This window comes from Sapajus apella, unplaced genomic scaffold (genome assembly GCF_009761245.1).
Source record: "Sapajus apella isolate SASKATOON/1434 unplaced genomic scaffold, GSC_monkey_1.0 scaffold297, whole genome shotgun sequence".
In the NCBI taxonomy this organism is placed as follows: domain Eukaryota; kingdom Metazoa; phylum Chordata; class Mammalia; order Primates; family Cebidae; genus Sapajus; species Sapajus apella.
The window spans coordinates 6,724-27,764 of NW_022437237.1; the positions used below are offsets into that span (position 1 = coordinate 6,724).

The 21,041-nt window shown below is 35.6% G+C and overlaps 1 protein-coding gene and 1 pseudogene across 1 annotated transcript; both read left to right on the forward strand.

Moving 5' to 3' along the window:
• Window positions 1–362: 362 nt before the first annotated feature.
• On the forward strand, window positions 363–19,179 carry LOC116545598 (low-density lipoprotein receptor-related protein 1B-like). The gene is made up of 6 exons (XM_032272134.1): window positions 363–530; window positions 4,421–4,550; window positions 14,824–14,950; window positions 15,085–15,236; window positions 15,533–15,644; window positions 17,037–19,179. Exons 3-6 carry the CDS (start codon window positions 14,852–14,854, stop codon window positions 17,157–17,159), a joined length of 486 nt encoding a protein of 161 aa, XP_032128025.1. The 5' UTR covers window positions 363–530; window positions 4,421–4,550; window positions 14,824–14,851; the 3' UTR covers window positions 17,160–19,179.
• LOC116545595 lies at window positions 628–6,013 on the forward strand (annotated as a pseudogene).
• Window positions 19,180–21,041: the final 1,862 nt, after the last annotated feature.

Consider the following 21,041-nt stretch of genomic DNA (forward strand, 5'->3'; position numbering starts at 1 on the left):
ATAATCAGCATACCTACCATTAAACAGTTAACAGAAGTATGAGAAACACAAACCATTCTTGAAATACCTTGGGCTCTGTGCCACACCAAATCCTACTTTTAAAAAATGTTTTCCAGGCTGAGCTTACTGGCTCAAGACTATAATCCCAGTAGTGTGAGACGCCCGGGCAGGAAGATTGCTTGAGGTCAGGAGTTCGAGGCAACAGTGAGCTAAGATCTTGCCACGGCACCTCAGCCTGGGTCACAGACACTCAGTCTTAAAAAAAAAAAAATCCAGAAGATCTGTCTTCATTGGTGTTTAACTTTACACAAAACTTCAAGGGACCTGTAAGGCGAGCGCGGCGCGGGGAATGGAGCCCCGAGCCCATTGGACAGAACACAAAGGCTGAAACCTGCTTGGAAGGCCGGCCCGGCGGGGCGCTGGGGGTGGGCGTTCCCCACGGCACCCGCGCGACGCCCAGGCCCAGAGGCACCGGTGTGACCGAAGTCCAGCTTCGGGGACACGCCCGGCCCACCGCAGTGCAGGTACAGGTGAGTGCGGCCCCGCCTCGCGGAGCTCCCGCTCCCGCGCGTCCCGCGGCAACACGGCGCCCACCCGCGCCGGCAGCCAGGAACCCAGGGCCCCCTCATGGCGCTGGCATCCGCGTCCGCCACTGCGGCTGCCGGGGTGAGCCAGGGGGCGGTGCGGGGCTTCCTGCAGGAGCGCGGCGGGAAGGTGCGCGGCTCCGAGCTGCTGAGCCGCTTCAAGCCGCTGCTGGATGCCGGCGACCCGCGGGGCCGCGCCGCCCGTAGGGACCGCTCCATGCAGCTCGTCAACGACGTGGCGGCGGTGAAGGAGCTCTACGGCGTCAAGTTCGTGGGGCTGAGGAAGAACCCGCGGCCCCCGGAGCCCGAGCCCCCGCCCTCCAGCGCCCCCGGGGCAGGGGCCTCGCAGTCAAAGTCCCCTGTCGTCTTGCCGGGGGACGCCTCTGCCCCAGGATCGCCGCCATTGGTCTCCGCGCCGCGGCCGTTGGAGCCGCCAGGGGACCCAGGTCCGCCAACAGAGACACAGGACACCCCCGGGGCGCCGGCCTCCGAGCCCGCTCAGCCCTCCCGGGAGCGGTCGGCCGACCCCCGGCTTCCAGCCCTGGTGCTAGCCCAGGCCCCCGACGGACCCTCCGCAGACGCGGCCCCACCGCCTAGGTCTCCGTCGGAGGCGTTCTCGCCCTGCGCTGATCCGCCAGACCCGGAGCCCGGGCCGGGACAGCGAAGGGGCCGCCGCCGCAGAAGCCCCGCAAGCTGCCGGTGAGCTGCGTCCCGTGCCCCGCCACGCTCCTCAACGGGGAGGAGGAGCTGCCTGCGCCGCAGCTGTCGGAGGAGCCGAGCCCGCGGCGCTGCCCTGCTGCCGAGGCGGCTCTCGGTGGAGGAGTCCGGCCAGGGCCCGGGCCGCTCCCTGCCCCTGAAGCCCCTGTCGCGCTCCGGCCCGCGTCTGCGGAGCCCCGACGCCGAGGAGGTGACCGCCGCGCCACCGCCGTCCGCCGGGCCCTGGAGCCCTTGGAGCAGGAGTGGAGTAGCACTTTTAATTTTCTGCAACAACTTTTCCTTTGCATTCACAACTTAGCTAACTGGACAGGAAGCTTAGCTTTCAGCCTCTCTCTGCCAGTCTTGGCCTTTTACATGCCTTCCTCACTAGCTTTCTAGCCTTTGATTTAAAGTGAGAGACATGCAATTCTTCCTTTCACTTGAGTACATAGAAGCCATTGTGGGGTTATTAACCGGTATAATTTGATTATTATTGTGTTGTAGGAAATAGCGAAGCCGGAAGAGAGGGAGAGAAGGGGAAAGGCTGGTCAGTGGAGCAGTCAGAGTACACAGAATATTTATTAAATTTGCTGTCTTATATGGCCATGTTTTGTGGTGCACCAAAACAAATATAATAGTAACCTCAAAGATCACTGATGACAGATCACCATAGCAGATATCATAATAATAAAGTTTGTAACACTGCAAGAGTTACCAGAATGTGACACAGACGCAAAGTGAGCATGTGCCGTTAGAAGAGTGGTGCCAGTGGACTTGCTCAATGGAGGGTTGCCACAAACCTTCAATTCATTATTTGAAAAGCAGTATCTGTGAAGCTTTGGATAGATGTGAATAAAGGGAAGCACAACAAAAGTATGCTTATATATATTTAAGCCTTATATTTAAGACTAAAAGAAAGAAGATATGTGGTCATTTGTTAGGGGTGGTTGAGAAAAGGAAGAAGGAATATTTGAAGCAGAGTAGGAGGAGTATATGATTTATACAAAGATTTTGACATGAGACATTCAGGAAAGTAAAACCTACAAGTCTGTGGGTGGTAAAACCCCGATTCTAAGAGAATCCAAGTAGAGTTTCAGAAAGCGGAATAAAGATAAAGGAATGAGATTGAGAGATGGGTAAAGCAGGTTTAGATAACGATTGCCCAAAAAGACATATGAAATTGTTGGAGTTGAATGGGATAGATCAATGTGCCTTTCAGAATGAGTATTCTGTCTGTAGTACAGAGACGGGGTTTCATGACAGGCTGGTCTCAGAACTCCTGGCCTCAGATCTGCCTGCCTTGACCTCCCAAAGTGCTGAGATTACAGGCGTGAGCCACTGCACCTAGCCTCTTCAATTTCCTTATTCCTCTTTTTCTCAAAGTGTTGTTCCTTCATGCTTTATAGTTAAGTATCATCTGCCCATCTCTCTCAAGCCTTTCAGCCTTGGTAGTTGAAATACATCTGCATCTAAATACGTCTCTCTAAAAGATTGGCATTACATTAATATATCCATGCTTTCTACAAACTGAAATATGTATATTGCCAGTATAGAATTGTTAAAAATTTAAGCTGAGTGTGGTGACTCACGCTTGTAATCCCAGCACTTTGGGAGGCTGAGGCAGGCAGATCACTGGAAGTCAGGAGTTCGAGAGCAGCCTGGCCAACATGGTGAAACCCCATCTCTACTAAAAAATACAAATGTTAGCTGGGCATGGGGGCATGCACCTGAAATCCCAGCTACCTGGGAGGCTGAGGCAGGAGATTCTCTTGAACCCAGGAGGTGGAGGTTGCAGTGAGCTGAGATTGTGCCGCTGCACTCCAGCCTGGGTGACAGAATGAGACTCCGTCTAAATAAAAAAAAAAATTATTATTATAAATCTACAAATATAATTATTTCATTATTTGAAAATGACAGAAATGAAATTTCATTTTAATGTGTATGTCAGCTTGGAAAAAACATGGGAATGAATCAGTTAATTTTTATTAGTTTATATAAGATAAACATAATCATTTAAAAAGTTCAGGGCTGTTATGTGGCCATGCATAAAATGGACTTCAGCAATGGCCGAACTGGTGGCTACAGGACATAAGCAGAGAATATGGTAGATCTCCTGATGAGAAATCATCCAAGTTGGGAGTATTTCACACTTGAAAAATGACAGAACTCATGGCAGGTTCGATTGAACTATTAAATCCTGTCAGACTATTTTGAATTCAGAACACGAGAAGTAATGAGCTGCTTTGGTATTTTGAAATTTTCACAGAGAACTTTCATATAGAGCTTTCATCATGCTTTGTCATTCTCACTGGATTTATTGCACTTCATATCAGTGCTTGAACATGGCATTGCATGCTCTAGAATAATAAAAATGTTGTAAAAATGAGATCTTTAATGAACTTTCCGAGTAAGATTGTAAATTACTTAACTTCACACTACCAGCATTAATTAACACATTGGGCCTAGTAAATTCAATGAGACATTTTTAGTAGGGATTCTAGAATGTCTACCTGTGATTACCTGACTAATATTTGTCATTGTTACTATACAGAAATAAGAGGAATTAACATGCCAATTAATAAGGTGACTCTCATGGCTGTGTTTTTCATATATTTTTGGAGAATTATGTTCCTATGAATGGGAAAATTTATTTCCTTGCTTTAAAAAATTAATTGAATACATATATACACAGATACCCTCTTTTAGAGGCATAATGTTTTAGTGGTTAGTAATAATTTAACAGCTATTTATGTGACACATTTGGATAAAATAGTCTTGCAAAGGAAATAATTGTAGAGTTGAAGTTAACGTTAAAAATCAAAAGAGCAAAAGATTTTGGTTTCTCTGATCTCAAAATATTACAAAGGTCTATGACAATGTTTATGACAAACCAGTTTCCTTTTGCTTTGTTGTAACAATTAATTTTCTTGTGTATCTCTGCTGACTTTTTTGAAAGGGCAAAATTCAGCCATAATTTATCACTTTAAATTATTCAAGAGAATAAAATGCAATCCTAACCAATATGAAACAGCTGCATTTAGAAATCAATAGCATACATATTTGCCAAATTATTAATATTAAATAAAACTTTATTTTTATAATTGTATCAAAGAAATTTGTTTTGTTTTAATTTTATGCAGGTAGCAATTCCTGCCAACCAAATACGTAATGGTGGATGCTCTTAACTTTGTTTACCAACATCTGAAACTACAAGGACTTGTAAGTGTACAGTGGGATATTATCTCCAAAAGAACTACATGTCACGTCAAGGTATGAGTTCATAAAAAACCTTACCTCTGGTTCATTTACTTCATTCATCGTTACATACCATGCAGATTTTAGACAACCAAAATCAATTAGATACTAGAAAAAGTATTAACTAGTTGTTAGAAAATGATATACCGTTTAGTCTCACGTATGTAAGATTTTAATGTATTTGAAATATTTAAAATATCATTTTCTGCCTTATGAGAGATTCTAATTTTTTAGTAATTTTAGTCACTGCACTTTATTATCAAAACTTTAACCAAATCTGGTAGAAGCTACCTTCAACTTGAATAGGCAAAAATTGTAGTAAAAAGCAGTTCTTGACTGAGCTGGAATTAATGTAGAATTTGAACTAAGCAATGTTTACTTTAGACCGCTTTAGAGAAAGCACTAGAGAGAATGTGAGGCCTCTCCTTCTCTGTAAGAGAACTGGTACCTAAGAGGTTTGTCATCCTGTTCCTTGTTTTGCAGTTTCTAGTTCTATTAGTCCAAAGACCTTTGGTCTTAGAATGATCTTTTGTATCTAATGATCATAGCTTAATTTTATCTTTAAAATGCTCCAATCTTATTTGAGAAATATATACATACAGCTAGTGCTCGACTTACGACCATGATTGGTTCTGACAGACTGGTCGTAACACGATTTGGTCATAAGTTGAGTAGGCTATATGTACAGTACTGGGAAATGATGTTATAAAAATCTTTAAGTCATATTTTATCATAATTTTCTTTCATTATTGTTATATATCATAATTTTCTTTGTTCATTTTATGCCATTTGTATCATCTCTACACCATTTTGTTTCTTATTTTTACATTCATCAGGTTTAAGTAAAACACTGCATTACCAGTACAACGGGTTTAATATTGCCTAATATGCAATAAAATAAATAAATGGGAAAAAAACATAGAAAATTACAAAATACAGGTGCATACAAAAATACAAAATACAGGTGTAAAAAATACCGTAGGAAACATTTTCCCAATTGCAAAACATACCAAAATATATAAACGTACAAAACATTTTATTGGCCGCTGGTGCTTGGCTGCGGATCATTGATGTCGTCATCTGAGGCAACAGTTGGGGTTACCAGTGTTGGTTTTTTCAGAAACATGGTGAGCTTTGTCTGAATTGTATGTTTCTTTTTTTCTTCATAAATTTCACGATACGGACGAAACACATGGTGCGCCATCCGTTCAATCCTTGCAGATCGTTCGATGTTTGGGTCCATTGCTTCGAAATGTATAAGAAGTTTATTGGGAGGGGTTTGATGAAAAATATCCAAGACACAAAACACAAATTGCTGTACCGAGTCTGGGATAACAGTTGAAATGGTGCAGGCGGAGATGGTAGTGCGGCCAGAAGCTGGTCCGCACTGTCGTAAGCCCAGCTGGGCAACGTTTGCGCTGCCAGACGCGAAGCAGTCGTGGCTAGCGATTGTGGTCGTAAAGTGGAATAGTCGTTAAGTTGCATAGGTCGTAAGTCGATCAATAACTGTAGTGGGAAATCAAGAGTAGATCAGGTTAAGAGTAGAGAGATAAGGTACAGCTGGCATGAGTGGTCAACACAGCTCTATTAATTAAGAGAGGGTGATTCTAGGTAGGTCCCTGGAGCAATAAAAATGATGTACTATGAGCTGGGGTGTTCATACGTTATAAAGTTCCATAGAATGTCAGCAGTGGAATGAGAAGATGAAAAAGCTGCCAGCCAGTGGTAAAGCAATAAATAAATGGTGTGTAATTGTGATAGGTGATAACGCGGTAAAGGAAAATGGAACATGCTGTAAATGTTGAAGTGAGTATAGCCTTGGAGAAAGGTTTCTTTCTTCCTTAAAATGACTTCTCTACTTTTATTCTGCATACAAATGTCTCCTCAGACATTTCATGCAAAAACCATTCTCTTCTATTTCATCATCCTTAACTTGTTCCTTTCAATGAAGCCTTTCCCTTTTGCTTTCAGGTCCTTCTCGTTAGAAAACACATTACTAATGTCATTACTTTCCACGTGTTTTCTTCTCAACTTCTCAGAATAATGATATATATCTATTGTCTCATCATTGAACTCCTAAAATCAGTTTCAGCTTGTTAGTATACAGGAATTTCTAGATTTATTTGCAGTCAAATCCAGAGATTAATATTTTATATTTTTTGCAGGTTTTATACCATTTGCCTTCTCTGGGACAGTTTTCTTCATTGATAGTCCATTCAAGAATTCATTTTTTTCTTTAGCCTTCTCTGACCCTGCATTTTCTGGCTTTATCTGAGGCCCCTTTTATAGCTTCTGTGAGCATTATATTTGATTCTCTTTCTTCTCATTTAAGGCTTTGTATGCCATTCTCTCTTTTATATTTATTTTTTAAACTCATTTAATCTTACGATTTTATGTAAATCATGCAAATATAGTGAATTTAAAAATATAAATGAATACATGTAAAATAGTTATAAAATATCATCTTTATCCCTTTATTTATATTTCTGATATCCTTTAGGGTTATTTATTTGAATGTCTGTCACTAAAACTTAACATGTCCTCCTACCTCTCATATGCTGCCTTCCTTTCTTAAATATGGGATCTCTTTTTCTGTTACCACAAAAGAGGTTGAAACTTTAGATTTTCCAGTATTTTTTCATCACCTATTTCCATCTGTCAACAAGTCTTCTCACTTCTTTGCTCCAGATATTTGTCAGTTTTTTTATTTCCCTCCATTGCAACTATAAGCTTAGCACTGACTCAGCAGGAGGATCTCAGTAAATATTTTTAATTTCTTAATTTTGAGTCCTCAAAAACAAAATTGTATTTGGGTCCACAATACAAGAAATCTTTGACATATGTAGAAATATTTAAATATTATTTTTCTGTACACCTTTATTTCTTCTCGAAAGCATTTTAAAAATATTAATTATATCACATGGATAATTTTTTTGCCATGATCATAGTTAAGAGCAGATACATTCATTTAAATGTTAAGCTTCTTATTTCCAGGAAATATTTATTACTGCCTGGAATTATTATAGATACATGTCTCCTTATACTTTTTCCATGTGTTTATTGTCTTGAATTTACAGAGACAATAAAAGTCTTAAAAATGAAGAGTCTTGTAAAATTATTCAAACATTGATTTCCAGGTAATATTACATAGACATTTAAGTGTCAAAATTTATATTATAGGAATACAGTACAGTACTTTAATATTCTGTTTGAAGCTAAAACATGGTAGATGGTATTGCCAAGGGAAAGTGTGAACCATAATGGAGTGAATTAGCTGAATTCAAAATTTAAACATGCCTTGAAAAGTGGGCATGAATCCTGTTTTTGAACAATAGAGACTTGAGCTTTTTAAAAATGTAGCCAAATGCAAAATAGGAATCATGTACATCAATGATGAATGAAAGAAGTTGATTTTTTAAGTTTAGCTTAAAAAGTCAGTTTCTTTCATCCATCATTGACTACTCTTCTCCTCATCTTCCTTCTCCTCCTCCTTCTCTTCCTCCTCCTCCTCCTATTTCTGGCATCACTGTGTAAAAATTGAAGTGTAATAATTTTCTTCATGCTAAAAAGTCATTTAACACTAACAACAAAAGACATGTAGGAAGTCACTTATGATGGTAAAAATTTTGGTTAAGTTCCCATGGTATATAATCTCTAAAGGAAACATACATATTGTGATTTTGTTTCATTTCCTTTTAAGCACCAGGATGTATGTTGCCTCTCTTAACTTAGCTCTATATTTCTGTGACTGTAAATAATGTGCTGAAAAGTTTCTCTTTCCATGGAAAATATTCATATTGACATGGGATCTTGCTGTTCTGTAAGTACATATTGTCATATGGTCTTTGATTTTGTATATGCTTTTACAGTATGCTCACCAATATGTAAAAGGTCTTGGCGGACAGTTTAACACCTGTTAAGATAACAACAGTGTAGTAGAGTTTAATAGCATCTCTTAAAGTATATTTTGTATCTTAAAGCAAGGCAACACATATATAAAGGAAATTGAATAAATTCGATTTACCATAGGAATAATGTTGGATAAGATAGATTGCAAGTCATGAAACACATTTAAAACTTCTTTGTAATATTTTGATAATTCTAAGTCAGCTCATGAGCTCTAGAAGTGTAGGCTCTAGGTGGCTAGATGTTAGATATTGGCAAGTTTATAGTTATAGGAAAATATCAAATATACATTGAATATACAAAAGTGCATAAACATGATCTATGCAATAAAATGATAAATGTGAACAAGCTAATTTATATATATATGTACATGTGTATGTTATTTGTTTAAATGAGAAGATGAGTAATAAGGCAGGGTGTAAATACATATATAAAATGATAAATTAACTACAATATGATATAATAAATATAATGTGCTATGGAATATTATGTATGTGTGTATATATATGCATATATATATATTGTTTTATTTGTGAATAATTTTTGCTTCTCCAGTGTGTGCTATCCATACACATAGTAATTGTCCAATATAATTACTCAAAATTACAATGTAGTGAATCAAAAAAGTCTCAACTGTAAACTTAAGAATAGCAGACCAAGAAAGAGACAAATTAAAAAATAAGTTAAATAATGTTGAAGCTTAAATAGAAAGAATAACTCAAATGACCTATATCTTTATTTGGCCTAAAAGAAAAAATATATATATTTCTAAAGTTGTTGACAGGAAAGACACATTTCTCACCGCACACTGCAACACTTTCATTGTTGAAGCCCCTACATTTATGACTTAAAGAGACTAACAAATTTTAAGTATTTCTAATCAGCATCTTTCTCAGACACTTATTTACCCATTTGCCTCTGCTATTAAACAATTAGCTTTATGAGGTACCTAAATCCAATTTATTTTGTATCATCAACTCCCAGCACATAATAGATACCTAATTAAATATTTGTTGATGAGTGCATGAGTTCAGTGCAAGAATAAGTTTGAGAATCAACCACAAAACCAGCAATAACAACAAAAACTTTGAAAAGTTCAACAGTGTCCAAGGGTAGACTGGTTCTGTATTTTCATCCTTTTAGCACAGGGTTCTGCTACCTGTGATTGAGTGGTTTTTATATTACAGGATTCTTTCATAAATAGCAACATATTTAAAACATGAAAAATTATTTGGGATAGGCCTGTAATACTTTCTCAAACAAAACTTGACATAAAAGAAAAAAAAGAAAATGTGAAGAAAGTCTCACAGGAAAAGAGAAAGTCCTACAGACATTTCATTTATTCCTCAGGGGATAAAAAATGTCCAATCATTTACTCATAAAATATATTCAAACTTTTACAATGTTATCTTATTTTACTTATGATCTGAAGATGGAGCCATGAACATGTTGACCTATAAGACATTCAGTTTGTATGAATTTTAAGCAATTCTACTGCATCTGTAAGATTGGAAATTATAAGCATCTTTTGTCAAATTAAAAGCATATGCTAATGTAAAAGCTACCTACTATTGTTTGTCTTTAGGGTTTTTACTTTGCTTTCTTTTTTGTTTCTTTTACTTTTTGCAGATAGGATAACCCACTGTTGAGCCCCATGCTAGCAGAGGACACAGTGACATTCTCGATTCTCTTCTTGACCAAGGCCAACTGCTGACATAAGAGAATTACCTGATCTTCATTTTTATGCCAGCATGAACATTTTTTGGTTATCTCAGGTTTTCTTTATCATATGTGACAAAGGATCTAAATCATACTTAGGGAAGGCAAAAAAGTAGGAAGAAATGGCACATTTATTGTAAAAATTGCAACTCAAAGTTGAGCTCCAGGGAAACAGCTTAGCAGTCAAAGGAGAGAATTTTAAATCCAGAGAAAATGATTAATTCCAATTCGTTTTGCTTTTGACAACTGTTCATATATCTAGAGTATAAGGATAACATTTAATACTGTTTCCCTTTCACAATTAGATTAATTTTTTTCTCGTACTCCATTATTCTTCTCTCACAAAAATCATAGCTTTGTCACCAGTGTTAACTTTCTCAAATTTATTTATGGGCATTTATAATAATTTGAAGTATATTTTTCAGCTTGAATTTAACTACCTGTGACAGAAAAAACAAAAGTTTTTTTGGAAAAGTCTACCCATATCTAAACTAATTCTGATGGCAATTTGTACAGTTGCCATATGGTAAATACATTGAACATTCAGGGTCCATTAAGAGTCTGCTAGGCCTTTAGGCATTCTAGTACTACCAAATGTGATCTTTTTATTTATTATCCAAATGTCAATAATTAGTTGGAAATTAACTCATGATATGTGTTCATTGCATTGTTTTCCTGAGCAAAACTGTTGTAGTCTAATTAAAACAATAGAATATTTGTATTATGACAGTTTTTGATAGAATTTCTGTAATTCTAAAAGCCACTTTTTAATGTCCCTTTTAAAACTTTATGTTTTTAAATTCTTTAAGTGCAATCTTACTTAAATAAAGAAGTTTTCGGTTTAGTTTAACAAATGCTACTTTATTATTTTATTATACAAAGTAGCATTAGTTTGGACAATTCTAATAATTTCTGGACTTGAGAAAGTATTTTCAGGGCTAGATGTACCAAGTTGACACTCTACAGTTAGTTTTCTTGCCTCTATCATATAGTAAACACATACTTCACAATTGCAAAATTTGAACTCAAATAGATTCAGAATCAATAGTAATTTTATCACTCAATGTTACTATCAGTAGGGTTTCAAAAACCAGGAACGAATATTTGCATTTCTTCCTACTGCTAAAGACCAGATTTAGATATGAAGAATCTATGTTCATTAATGATATATCAGGTGTATCTGTGTGAATTATTATTTTAAATTACAAGTCTCTCCCTCCAGTTTTACAAGCTTGGAGAGGGTTCTTTATCTACGTTTGGTTTATAATCCCCAAAGATTTTAAGGTGCAAATTCTATTCATTTCTTTACTTTCAATTTCAGTTTAAGGAGCAAATAAATCATTTTTTTGCTTGACATAAAATGTTTGCTTAATTTTGATAGATTTAAAACCTTTTACTTTTATTAAGTTGATAAATTATTTAACTGTCAAATGATTCCTACACAGTAAGATTTGGCTTCACGTATAATGATAGTTTATCCAATTATTACTGTTTTCCACAGAAAAAAAACTTGTGTAAATTCTGTCTTAAAAATACTTTTACTTAGCATCATTTTATGCATAATTTTTTACATTCATCTCAGCATGGAAGTATCACATTTAAAATGGATAAGGATTACTTGGAAAAAAAGAGACGTCTTTCTTAATGCTAAGACCTTTTTTGTGCTTTATTTTGTGGTTTCAAATATGGAGATTTCTTATTACACTTCTTATAGCTAATAAAAAATAATCTTTGATATAATATCATTATATATTGCTGTATTATCTTTCTATTTGGTGAGGCAACATATTCTAGGGAAGACAATATAGGCTTGGATTAGTAAAGCCTAAGTGTGGTTCTCGGCTTGCCCTGTTATTGGCCATGTGGACTGCGGATCCTTTACTTCCTAATCCATAATTACCATAGCTGTGAGAGTTAGGGCTAAGTAGGCTAGTTGGTGCCCAAGTAATTGTGATTTTTGTTGTCACTTTTAATAGCAAAACCCACATTCTTTGTGCACCAACCTATAATTAGTTTATTTGGTCTGTTCACTGAAAATAATATTTTTATTAGTGCGTTTGCAAATAGATTAATATTAAGTAAAATGTTTACTGTATACATTTCTTTTCTTGTTTGAACTTTGGAGTATGTTAAAAATAGATAACAAGAATCTGATTAGATGAGTTAGGACACTTCTGTCCTTGTCTCACATTGCCTCCTTCACCATATATCACCTGCCATTTAAAAACATATTTTTCCTTAAAAAGTTAAGTGTAGCAATACATTTTATCTGCCAGTTAGTTATTTTATTTTAAATAATATTTTTCATTCAGTGAGAGCATAACTTAAAGTCTTAAACATCTTGACTTTAATAAACGTGTAGTGTTTTTTTTTTTTTTTTTTTTTTTGAGAGGGTCTCACTCTGTCACCAGGCGGCGGGCTGGAGTTCAGTGGCTTGACCTCGGCTCACTGCAACCTCCACCTCCCGGGCTCAAGCAATTCTCTTGCCTCAGCCTCCTGAGTAGCTGGGACTACAGGCACGCGCCACCACGCCCAGCTAATTTTTTTGTATTTTTAGTAAGACGGGGTTTCACCATGTTGGCTAATGGTCTCGATCTCTTGACCTTGTGATCCGCCTGTCTCAGCCTCCCAAAGTGCTGGGATCACAGGCATGAACCATCACACCTGGCCAATTTTTAAATGCCTTCCTTAATAATATCTTAGCAACAAAATGTTAGTTGGATTTGATGCTACAAAATTTTTTCCTTTCTGATTTATAAAGCTTGTAAATATGAATGAAATTTTCTTCAGGATTAATAGAATTGAGATTGTAGCCATACCTCGTTTTGTTTGTCTGGAAAACTCCAACTTGTTTATTTTACACAGCATTTTCAAGAAAAAAAGGTCAACTATTAAAACAATATATGTAAATAATACATATATTTTATGTAGTTTAAGTAGCAATTTGTACTACTTAAATAACTCTATTGAATATAAACAAAATACGTCTTTAACTTTTTCTGTATGTAACCTGATTCTTACATGACTATTCACGTATATTATTCAAACATTCTCATGAGGCTGCAGGAAAAAGGGAACACTTATACACTGTTGGTGAGGATGTAAATTAGTTCAGCCACTGTGGAAAGCAACTTGGAGATTTCACGAGGAACTTAAAACAGAGCTACCGTTCAAATAATCCCATTACTGGGTATACACCCAAAGGAAAATGGATCATTATACCAAAAAGACACATGCACTCATATGTTCATCACCCTGCTTTTCACAGTTCCAAAAACATGAACTCAACCTAGGTGTCCATCAATGGTAGATTGGATAAAGAAAAGGTACATATATAGTATGGAATTCTATGAAGCAATAAAAAGAATGAAATCATCCCCTTTGCAGCAACATGGCTGGAGCTGGAGGCCATAAACCTAAATGAATTGATGCAGGAACAGGAAAGCAAATGTTGCGTGTTCTCTCTTATAAGTGGGAGCTAAGCATTGAGCACACATGAACATAAACATGGGAGCAATAGACACTGTGGACTACTTGGGGGGAAAACTACCCATTAGGTACTATTTTCACTATGTAGGTGCAATATACCCGTTAAATAATAATAATTTAAATAATTTTTTAAAATGAGGAAATCTGTACCCAGTTTTTGAATCAATGCTTGCCATATTTTTAAAAACTTTATTCACTGCTGATATCTGATAGTTGGATAAATACTTCAATAGATGCAACTTCAAATTAAGAAGGAATTATATTTATCTAAAAGCATGGATTTCTGTGTAGTCCTATAAATATTGAACTTTTTGAATGAATGAGTGAAATACATGGATTATATACATTCTGTTTTTCTACATTATATTTTATGACATGTTGTTTTATTTTGGCATACTCTGTGTGTTCTTTCTGCATTATATTTTCTTCCACACTCCTCCCCCATTGCATTTTGTTTTATAAGATTACTAAAGTAAGAATTTCTGCTTTTGCATAAAACTATATTTTAGGATGACTTCACAAGATAAGATACAAACTAGAATAGTTACATTTAGCAATCTAAGTGGACAAATTAGAAAGTTATGATGCATTCATGTATAAATTCATAAATTAAATGTGTATTTACCACTAAATTTCTAATTACCTGGTGCTGAAGGAGCAACGTGAATAAAAAAAAAAAAAAAGAGAGAAGTGATCACTGTCCTTGTTGAGCTTACAGTTTCATAGGGGCAAAAAAAATTAATAACAAATGATAATGTGAGGAAATACAAGTGGAAATTTGCTATTCTAACCTGTGTTATGAAGCAGAGTACATGGTGCAGTAATTAGGGAAGACCCAGAAGACTTCTGGAAAAAAATAACTGTGATGTGAAAAGTGGGAGGTAATTAGGCAAAAAGGTTGGAGAAGAGCATTTGAGACAGGAAATAGAATGTACAAAAGGTATTTTGGTAGGATGTTGAGTGCATCCAATGCTATCTGTGACTATTTAACTATTTTTTATAATAAAATTATTTTATTGGAAACATAAACATACTGTACATCAATTTCTGAAATGTATTATTTTTATTCTAGTGTGAATGTTACCGCTATTATTGGTAATAATGTCTTTTTGTATAGTTCTTCATACTACAAATAACTATACATAAACACCACAAATTAACAATGTAATTTCAGCCTCTTGTTCCGGACTGAATGGGGACAAATGCCCTGTATTGGAAAGACTCGCTTGAATGGCTCAGAGAAGGTCGTCCTCGTAAACATGGAAATAGCATGGCCAAATGGCATCTCCACCGACTATGAGGTCTGTTGGATTTCTTTTAAGTACTTCAAGTGCATTAACTGACAACTTTTATTAACCCACTTTTAGTGTTCCTTTATTTTCTTAATAAAATAATCAAAAATAGTCTGTAACATTACTTTTCAATCGATATTTAGGAAAATAAATTGTACTGGTGTGATGCTTGCACAGACAAGATAGAGAGAATCGACCTTGAGACTGGAGGGAATCGTGAGATGATGCTGTCAGGGAGCAATGTGGATATGTTTTCCGTTGCAGTCTTTGGGTCTTACATCTACTGGTCTGACAGGTAATTTATTTTTTCATGAGTATTAGAGTCTCAACATATTATTTCAGTGCCAGTTGCTTTACCCTTGTAGGATTTGCCATTTCTTAGCAAGGTCACAAAAAGGATCTCACAAAGCCATGTAATTTCCACAGAAAAGGCAGGCATTCTTGCTATTCCAAGCTCAAGAGTTTCAGTGTCACAGACTAAAAAGTTGGTTTCTTTTCCTCTGTTGGCCCGTCTGTTATCTTCAGCTAGGTAACTGGCTTGATTTTAATTAGTCAAAGATTGTTGATCATGTATGTTTAACTTTTTGGCAGAGCACATGCAGAAAGGTCTGTCAGAAGGGGTCACAAGAATGATGCCACAGAAACGGTAACCGTGAGAACTGGCCTTGGAGTCAACCTGAAGGCGGTTAAAATCTTTAACCGAGTAAGAGAGAAATGTCAGCACTCTTAAAGAATATATAATACGTACACTTTATGTGATTTCTCTCCACTTTTTAAAAGCATTTGTCAATCTTAGAAATCCTTATGTGAGTCTAAAGTCTCAAAATCTTATTTTATTTATATCTGATTTTCTGCAAGTATCATATAGTAGCCTAATACAATAAATATGTCTTAGTTCATAGAAAGGCATATTTGCCCAGGGCAGCACAAGTACATGGACATGTTACATAATGGGCATATCTTGATTACAGGTTTTGGCTGAAGAGTACAGAAAAAATTGATACATGTATTGATTAGCTAAAAAATTAAACATAAGTAGGATATTAGAGAGTAAAAGGAAGTTAAAATTTTTATATATGAATCATATTATATATAAATATTTATGGTCCCCAAAGATGATACTGTTAGTGTAAAATATTTCCAAAGTCATTACTTCCTTAAAATAGTTTAAACTTTTAGGACAATGATTTGGGTGTTTACATTTGTTTACCTTCATTAAAATAAATTGTACTTTTTATATCAAAGGAAGATATATTAATCTTGGAAATAATAATAGTGAAATCACAGAGGAGAATTAGTCTGATGAAGAAATCTTAAGTGCATATTATATCTTCATTCAAAATTGGAGTAAGAACGTATACTCAATACATTTAGGAGGTTAGGCATATCTTTGATACTTTACATATCTCATAGAGTTTAAAACAGTGCAGCCAGGCGCGGTGGCTCAAGCCTGTAATCCCAGCACTTTGGGAGGCCGAGGCGGGTGGATCACGAGGTCAAGAGATCGAGACCATCCTGGTCAACATGGTGAAACCCCGTCTCTACTAAAACTACAAAAAATTAGCTGGGCATGGTGGTGCGTGCCTGTAATCCCAGCTACTCAGGAGGCTGAGGCAGGAGAATTGCCTGAACCCAGGAGGCAGAGGTTGCGGTGAGCCGAGATCGCGCCATTGCACTCCAGCCTGGGTAACAAGAGCGAAACTCCGTCTCAAAAAAAAAAAAAAAAAACAGTGCATTATTTTTGGTTAAATTAATTCATGTTTAGAATGAACACTATATGAAGTATTATAATCTAAGGATGAAGTTTCAAAAAAGATTTATATACTTAACTGACCCATTAAGGAAAAAATGTAATGACTTACTTGGATGGTGAGTGAAACAGAATATGATTTTCCAAATAAAGAAATCCAAGATTTTAAACTGCTGTGATTTTTTAAAAAAGCAGTCTTTTAAAATTTGTTATTGACTAGCTTACATTAAAAATAAAAAGAATATTCAATATCAAAGTTTTAATATTTCTATGTGGAGAATTTTGTTTGAAAAACAAAAGAAAAACATAAACATGTACATGTGTATATTTTTTTTTCTCCCTTAGGGACCAATGTTTGTGCCAGGGACAATGGTGGCTGTAAGCAACTCTGTCTTTATCAAGGAAATTGCTGGAGAACTTGTGCTTGTGACCATGGATATTTGGCAGAGGATGGAGTTACTTGCCTAATGCATGAAGGCTATTTGCTCTATTCAGGAAGAACAATATTAAAAAGTATACATCTTTCTGAAGAAACCAATTTAAATTCCCCAATAAGGCCGTATGAGAATCCACATTATTTCAAGACTGTCATAGCCTTGGCTTTTGACTATAATCAAAGAAGAATACGTACCAACTGAATCTTTTACAGTGATACACACTTTGGAAATATACAGTTTATTAAAGATAACTGGGAAGACAGACAAGTAATCTTTGAAAGTAAGTACAGCAATTTAATTTTAAATAGTTTGGTGGAAACGAGTATCATTTAGATTACCAGGGAAATAATGGTGGTAATTTCATGTAACAATTACATTTTCCTAGAGTTTATATTCAGGAATGAATGTGACTCTATCATTTGGCCACCCTAAAATGTCAAAGAAGCAATTAACTGGTAGCATGTATGGCATGTAAGCTACGATTATTAGCTTCTAATCATGGAATTTTTAATATGTTTTGTCATGTTTCTTATAAGTAACTGCACTAAAATTAATGAAAAATACTTTTTCAGCATAAAACTATTCTGATTGATTTTTTTTCTAGTGGGGGAAATTGTATTTTTAAGAATATCTGTCTAGTAATATTCAGTTAATCATAGTTTCTCAAGCAAATATCAGAGATCAGTTTGTGTGCATATATATAATATAAATACATAGCAGCTTGAGAAAATATTATAGAAATGATCTAATATTTTTAATATTTTTATGGACATAATTATTCAAGCATAATATTCGGTGTGGATTAATTACATAATTTAGGAAAACTCTTTTCCTGTCATTCAACTTTAACAAAAACCATCTTCTTATCCTCACATAACTTCTCTCTTCTCAGTGTCTTTGTGTTATTTTTGCATATTTCCCACTTTTCCAACTTTACTATGCTGAGATAGATTTTTTCTTTGCTTTCTAAATTGCAAAATAATATATAAATTTGTTGTAGAGTATTCAAAGAGTATGGATTAAATATGAAATTCCTGCCTCATCTCTGCCACCATCAATCCCATTTACTTACCCATAACTGACATGTGGCATACCCCCAGAATTTTGATAAGTATGCATGTGTATCATTTTTAATTATAAAAGTGGAATGATACTAAATATATTACTCAGCTAACTGCCTTTTTTCTTACTATATCTTACAAAGCTTTTATTTTATTACATGAGGTTTCATCTTATTGTTTTGAAAGCCTGTACCTAGTTCAATTCTAAAATATAAGGTAGTTTATTAAATAATTTTAATAAAAAATATAGATTTAGATAACTAAACTATAGCTATTCAAGCCTGCGTGTGTGGTGGACATTTTTGAAAGAATGAATACAATGAGTGTGTCACTTCAATGTAAATGACCAACTGTATGTGTTGCAAATAGTAGAAACCAAACTCTGAAGTAAAAGTTAGAAAAATAGAAGCCTTGTATCCACCACAGTAATCTTGAAAGCTTCTCATTATTTACAGGCTTTTTTGGTCAGATGTCGGTAATATTAATGCATGTGATTTTGGAGTATTACATAATGAAATGTGTGAACATTTAGAAGATATGCTTGTTAGAGAACCAGTATTTTTCAAATGACATGATAAAATCACGCATGAGTAAATGATTTATATAAAGTACAAGAGAGGTCAATGAATTTTAATGTAATAGAGGATAAAAGCTTCATCACTAGGTTTTCAGATTCCACACTGCAACTAACCTTTAACTAACAACCACTTGTCACTTGTTGGTGTAGTATAAAAGAATACCCAGTTATCTGTAAAGGCTATTATTAATGTTAAGCACTCCTCTCTTTTCCATCTACATAACTGTGTAAGGCTGGAATTTCTTCATATACTTCAACAAAAACAACACAACAGAGAGGATAAAGAAGCAGATATGAAAATCCAGCTGTCTTTTAGTAAGACAAATATTAATATATTTGTAACATTGTAAAACAAGGCTTTCTTTATATTATTTTTGAAAAGTAATTACTTTTCTTAGAAGGTTCTGTTTAGCCGGGCGCGGTGGCTCACACCTGTAATCCCAGCACTTTGGGAGGCTGAGGCGGGTGGATCACGAGGTCAAGAGATCGAGACCATCCTGGTCAACATGGTGAAACCCCGTCTCTACTAAAACTACAAAAAATTAGCTGGGCATGGTGGCGCATGCCTGTAATCCCAGCTACTCAGGAGGCTGAGGCAGGAGAATTGCCTGAACCTAGGAGGCGGAGGTTGCGGTGAGCTGAGATCGCACCATTGCACTCCAGCCTGGGTAACAAGAGCAAAACTCTGTCTCAAAAAAATAAAAAAAAAAAAAAAAAAAAAGGTTCTGTTTAGATTAACACAGTTGATGCATTGTTCTAAGTTTTTAAAAAAAATGATAAATATTTAAAACAATATGGTAGATAGATGTAGACATGACCCACATACACAGACTCTGGAGTCTTCAACAATGGTTAAGAGTGTAAAATCCTCAGATCAAAAAGACTGAAAATTACTCTTCTGGACTAAGCATTCAGAACATTTTTAGTATAAAGACATAAAAAACATGGAGTAGACAAGGAGTCATACAATATTAGTATGGAATGAACTCATGTGAGATGAAGTAGGGAATGACATGATGTTGAATGTCTTGGTATGCCAAAATAAACAGCTTTTTTAAAAAAAGAAGTTTTATTTAGGTATAGTTTACACCTCATACAATGCACCAAGAAGTATACACTCAATCTTTTTTGGAATATTACATTATAGTTTTTAAAATTGATATAAATATGCATGTATATCCACATATATCAAACAATATTTGAGGTTTTACCTATTTTAAGGTGTATAATGCAGTAGCTTTTATTGCACTCCCAATATTTTGCAACCATCAACACTATATTTCTGAAACTTTTCATCATTTCAAATAGAAACTCTGTTTAAGGCAATAACTCCCCATTTCTCCCTTTCCTTGGTCCTTGGTAATGAATATTCTCTGTCTCTATAAATTTGCTAATTCTAGATATTTCATATAAGTGGAATCATCATACATTTGTCCTTTGCACCTGGCTTATTTTACTTTGTGTAGTGTTTTCAAGGTTCATCCATGCTATAGCTGGTATTGGAACTTTACTGTTTTTATGACTGAATAATACTTCACTGTATGTGCATATTGCATTTTGTTTATCCAGTTGTCTGTTTATGAATGCTTGGGTTGTTTCTACACTTTGACTATTATGAATAATGCTGCAATGAACATTGATGTACAAATATCCAAGATAAGATGATAAAAGAAAAATAAGAGAGTGTTGTAATGAATATATATATGTGTCTATGTGTGTGTATATATATATATATATATATATAGTTTAATATAAGAGAATCTGAAAAGTAAGATTTATGTTTCATGAAGATCACTCTGTGTTATGTTTAGGTTTGACAAAGTGTAAGCATTGTGAGGGCCATGTCTAAAGGCAAAGATGCCCTAGATAATTTTGTCATATTTTAGATCCTGTTTCAACTGTAGTAAATTAAACTGAAAACATTTTGATTAAAGCTATACACAACCAAATCATTCTAATCCTCTCATCCAAAATCAAAGTCAGTAGAATCAATAACACTTTACTGACTGTAGAGAAGCATTGAAACATATGTAGGGAAGTGAACCATGATGGCCAGTAGTTTGAAACATCAGTCAACCTGGGGTTCATATCACAGTTTGACTTTTGTTTCCTTTGTGCTACTGTTTATTTCCTCACCCACAAAATGGAAAATCAACCCATACATTTTTTGTGAAAATTTTATGAGAAAGGGTATCTAAACATTATATAAATAAGCATGATTTTAATACAAAATTATATTACCATATTTGTGACACACTTGTGGATTATTTAGGAC

What these genes read in the sequence shown, in the direction of transcription:
- LOC116545598 (XM_032272134.1), top strand. Translation starts at nt 14,852, where the DNA reads ATGCCCTGTATTGGAAAGACTCGCTTGAATGGCTCAGAGAAGGTCGTC. An exon ending in TACATCTACTGGTCTGACAG is followed by an intron (nt 15,237 to 15,532) that starts GTAATTTATTTT and finishes ACTTTTTGGCAG; the next exon opens with AGCACATGCAGAAAGGTCTG. An exon ending in CGGTTAAAATCTTTAACCGA is followed by an intron (nt 15,645 to 17,036) that starts GTAAGAGAGAAA and finishes TTTCTCCCTTAG; the next exon opens with GGACCAATGTTTGTGCCAGG.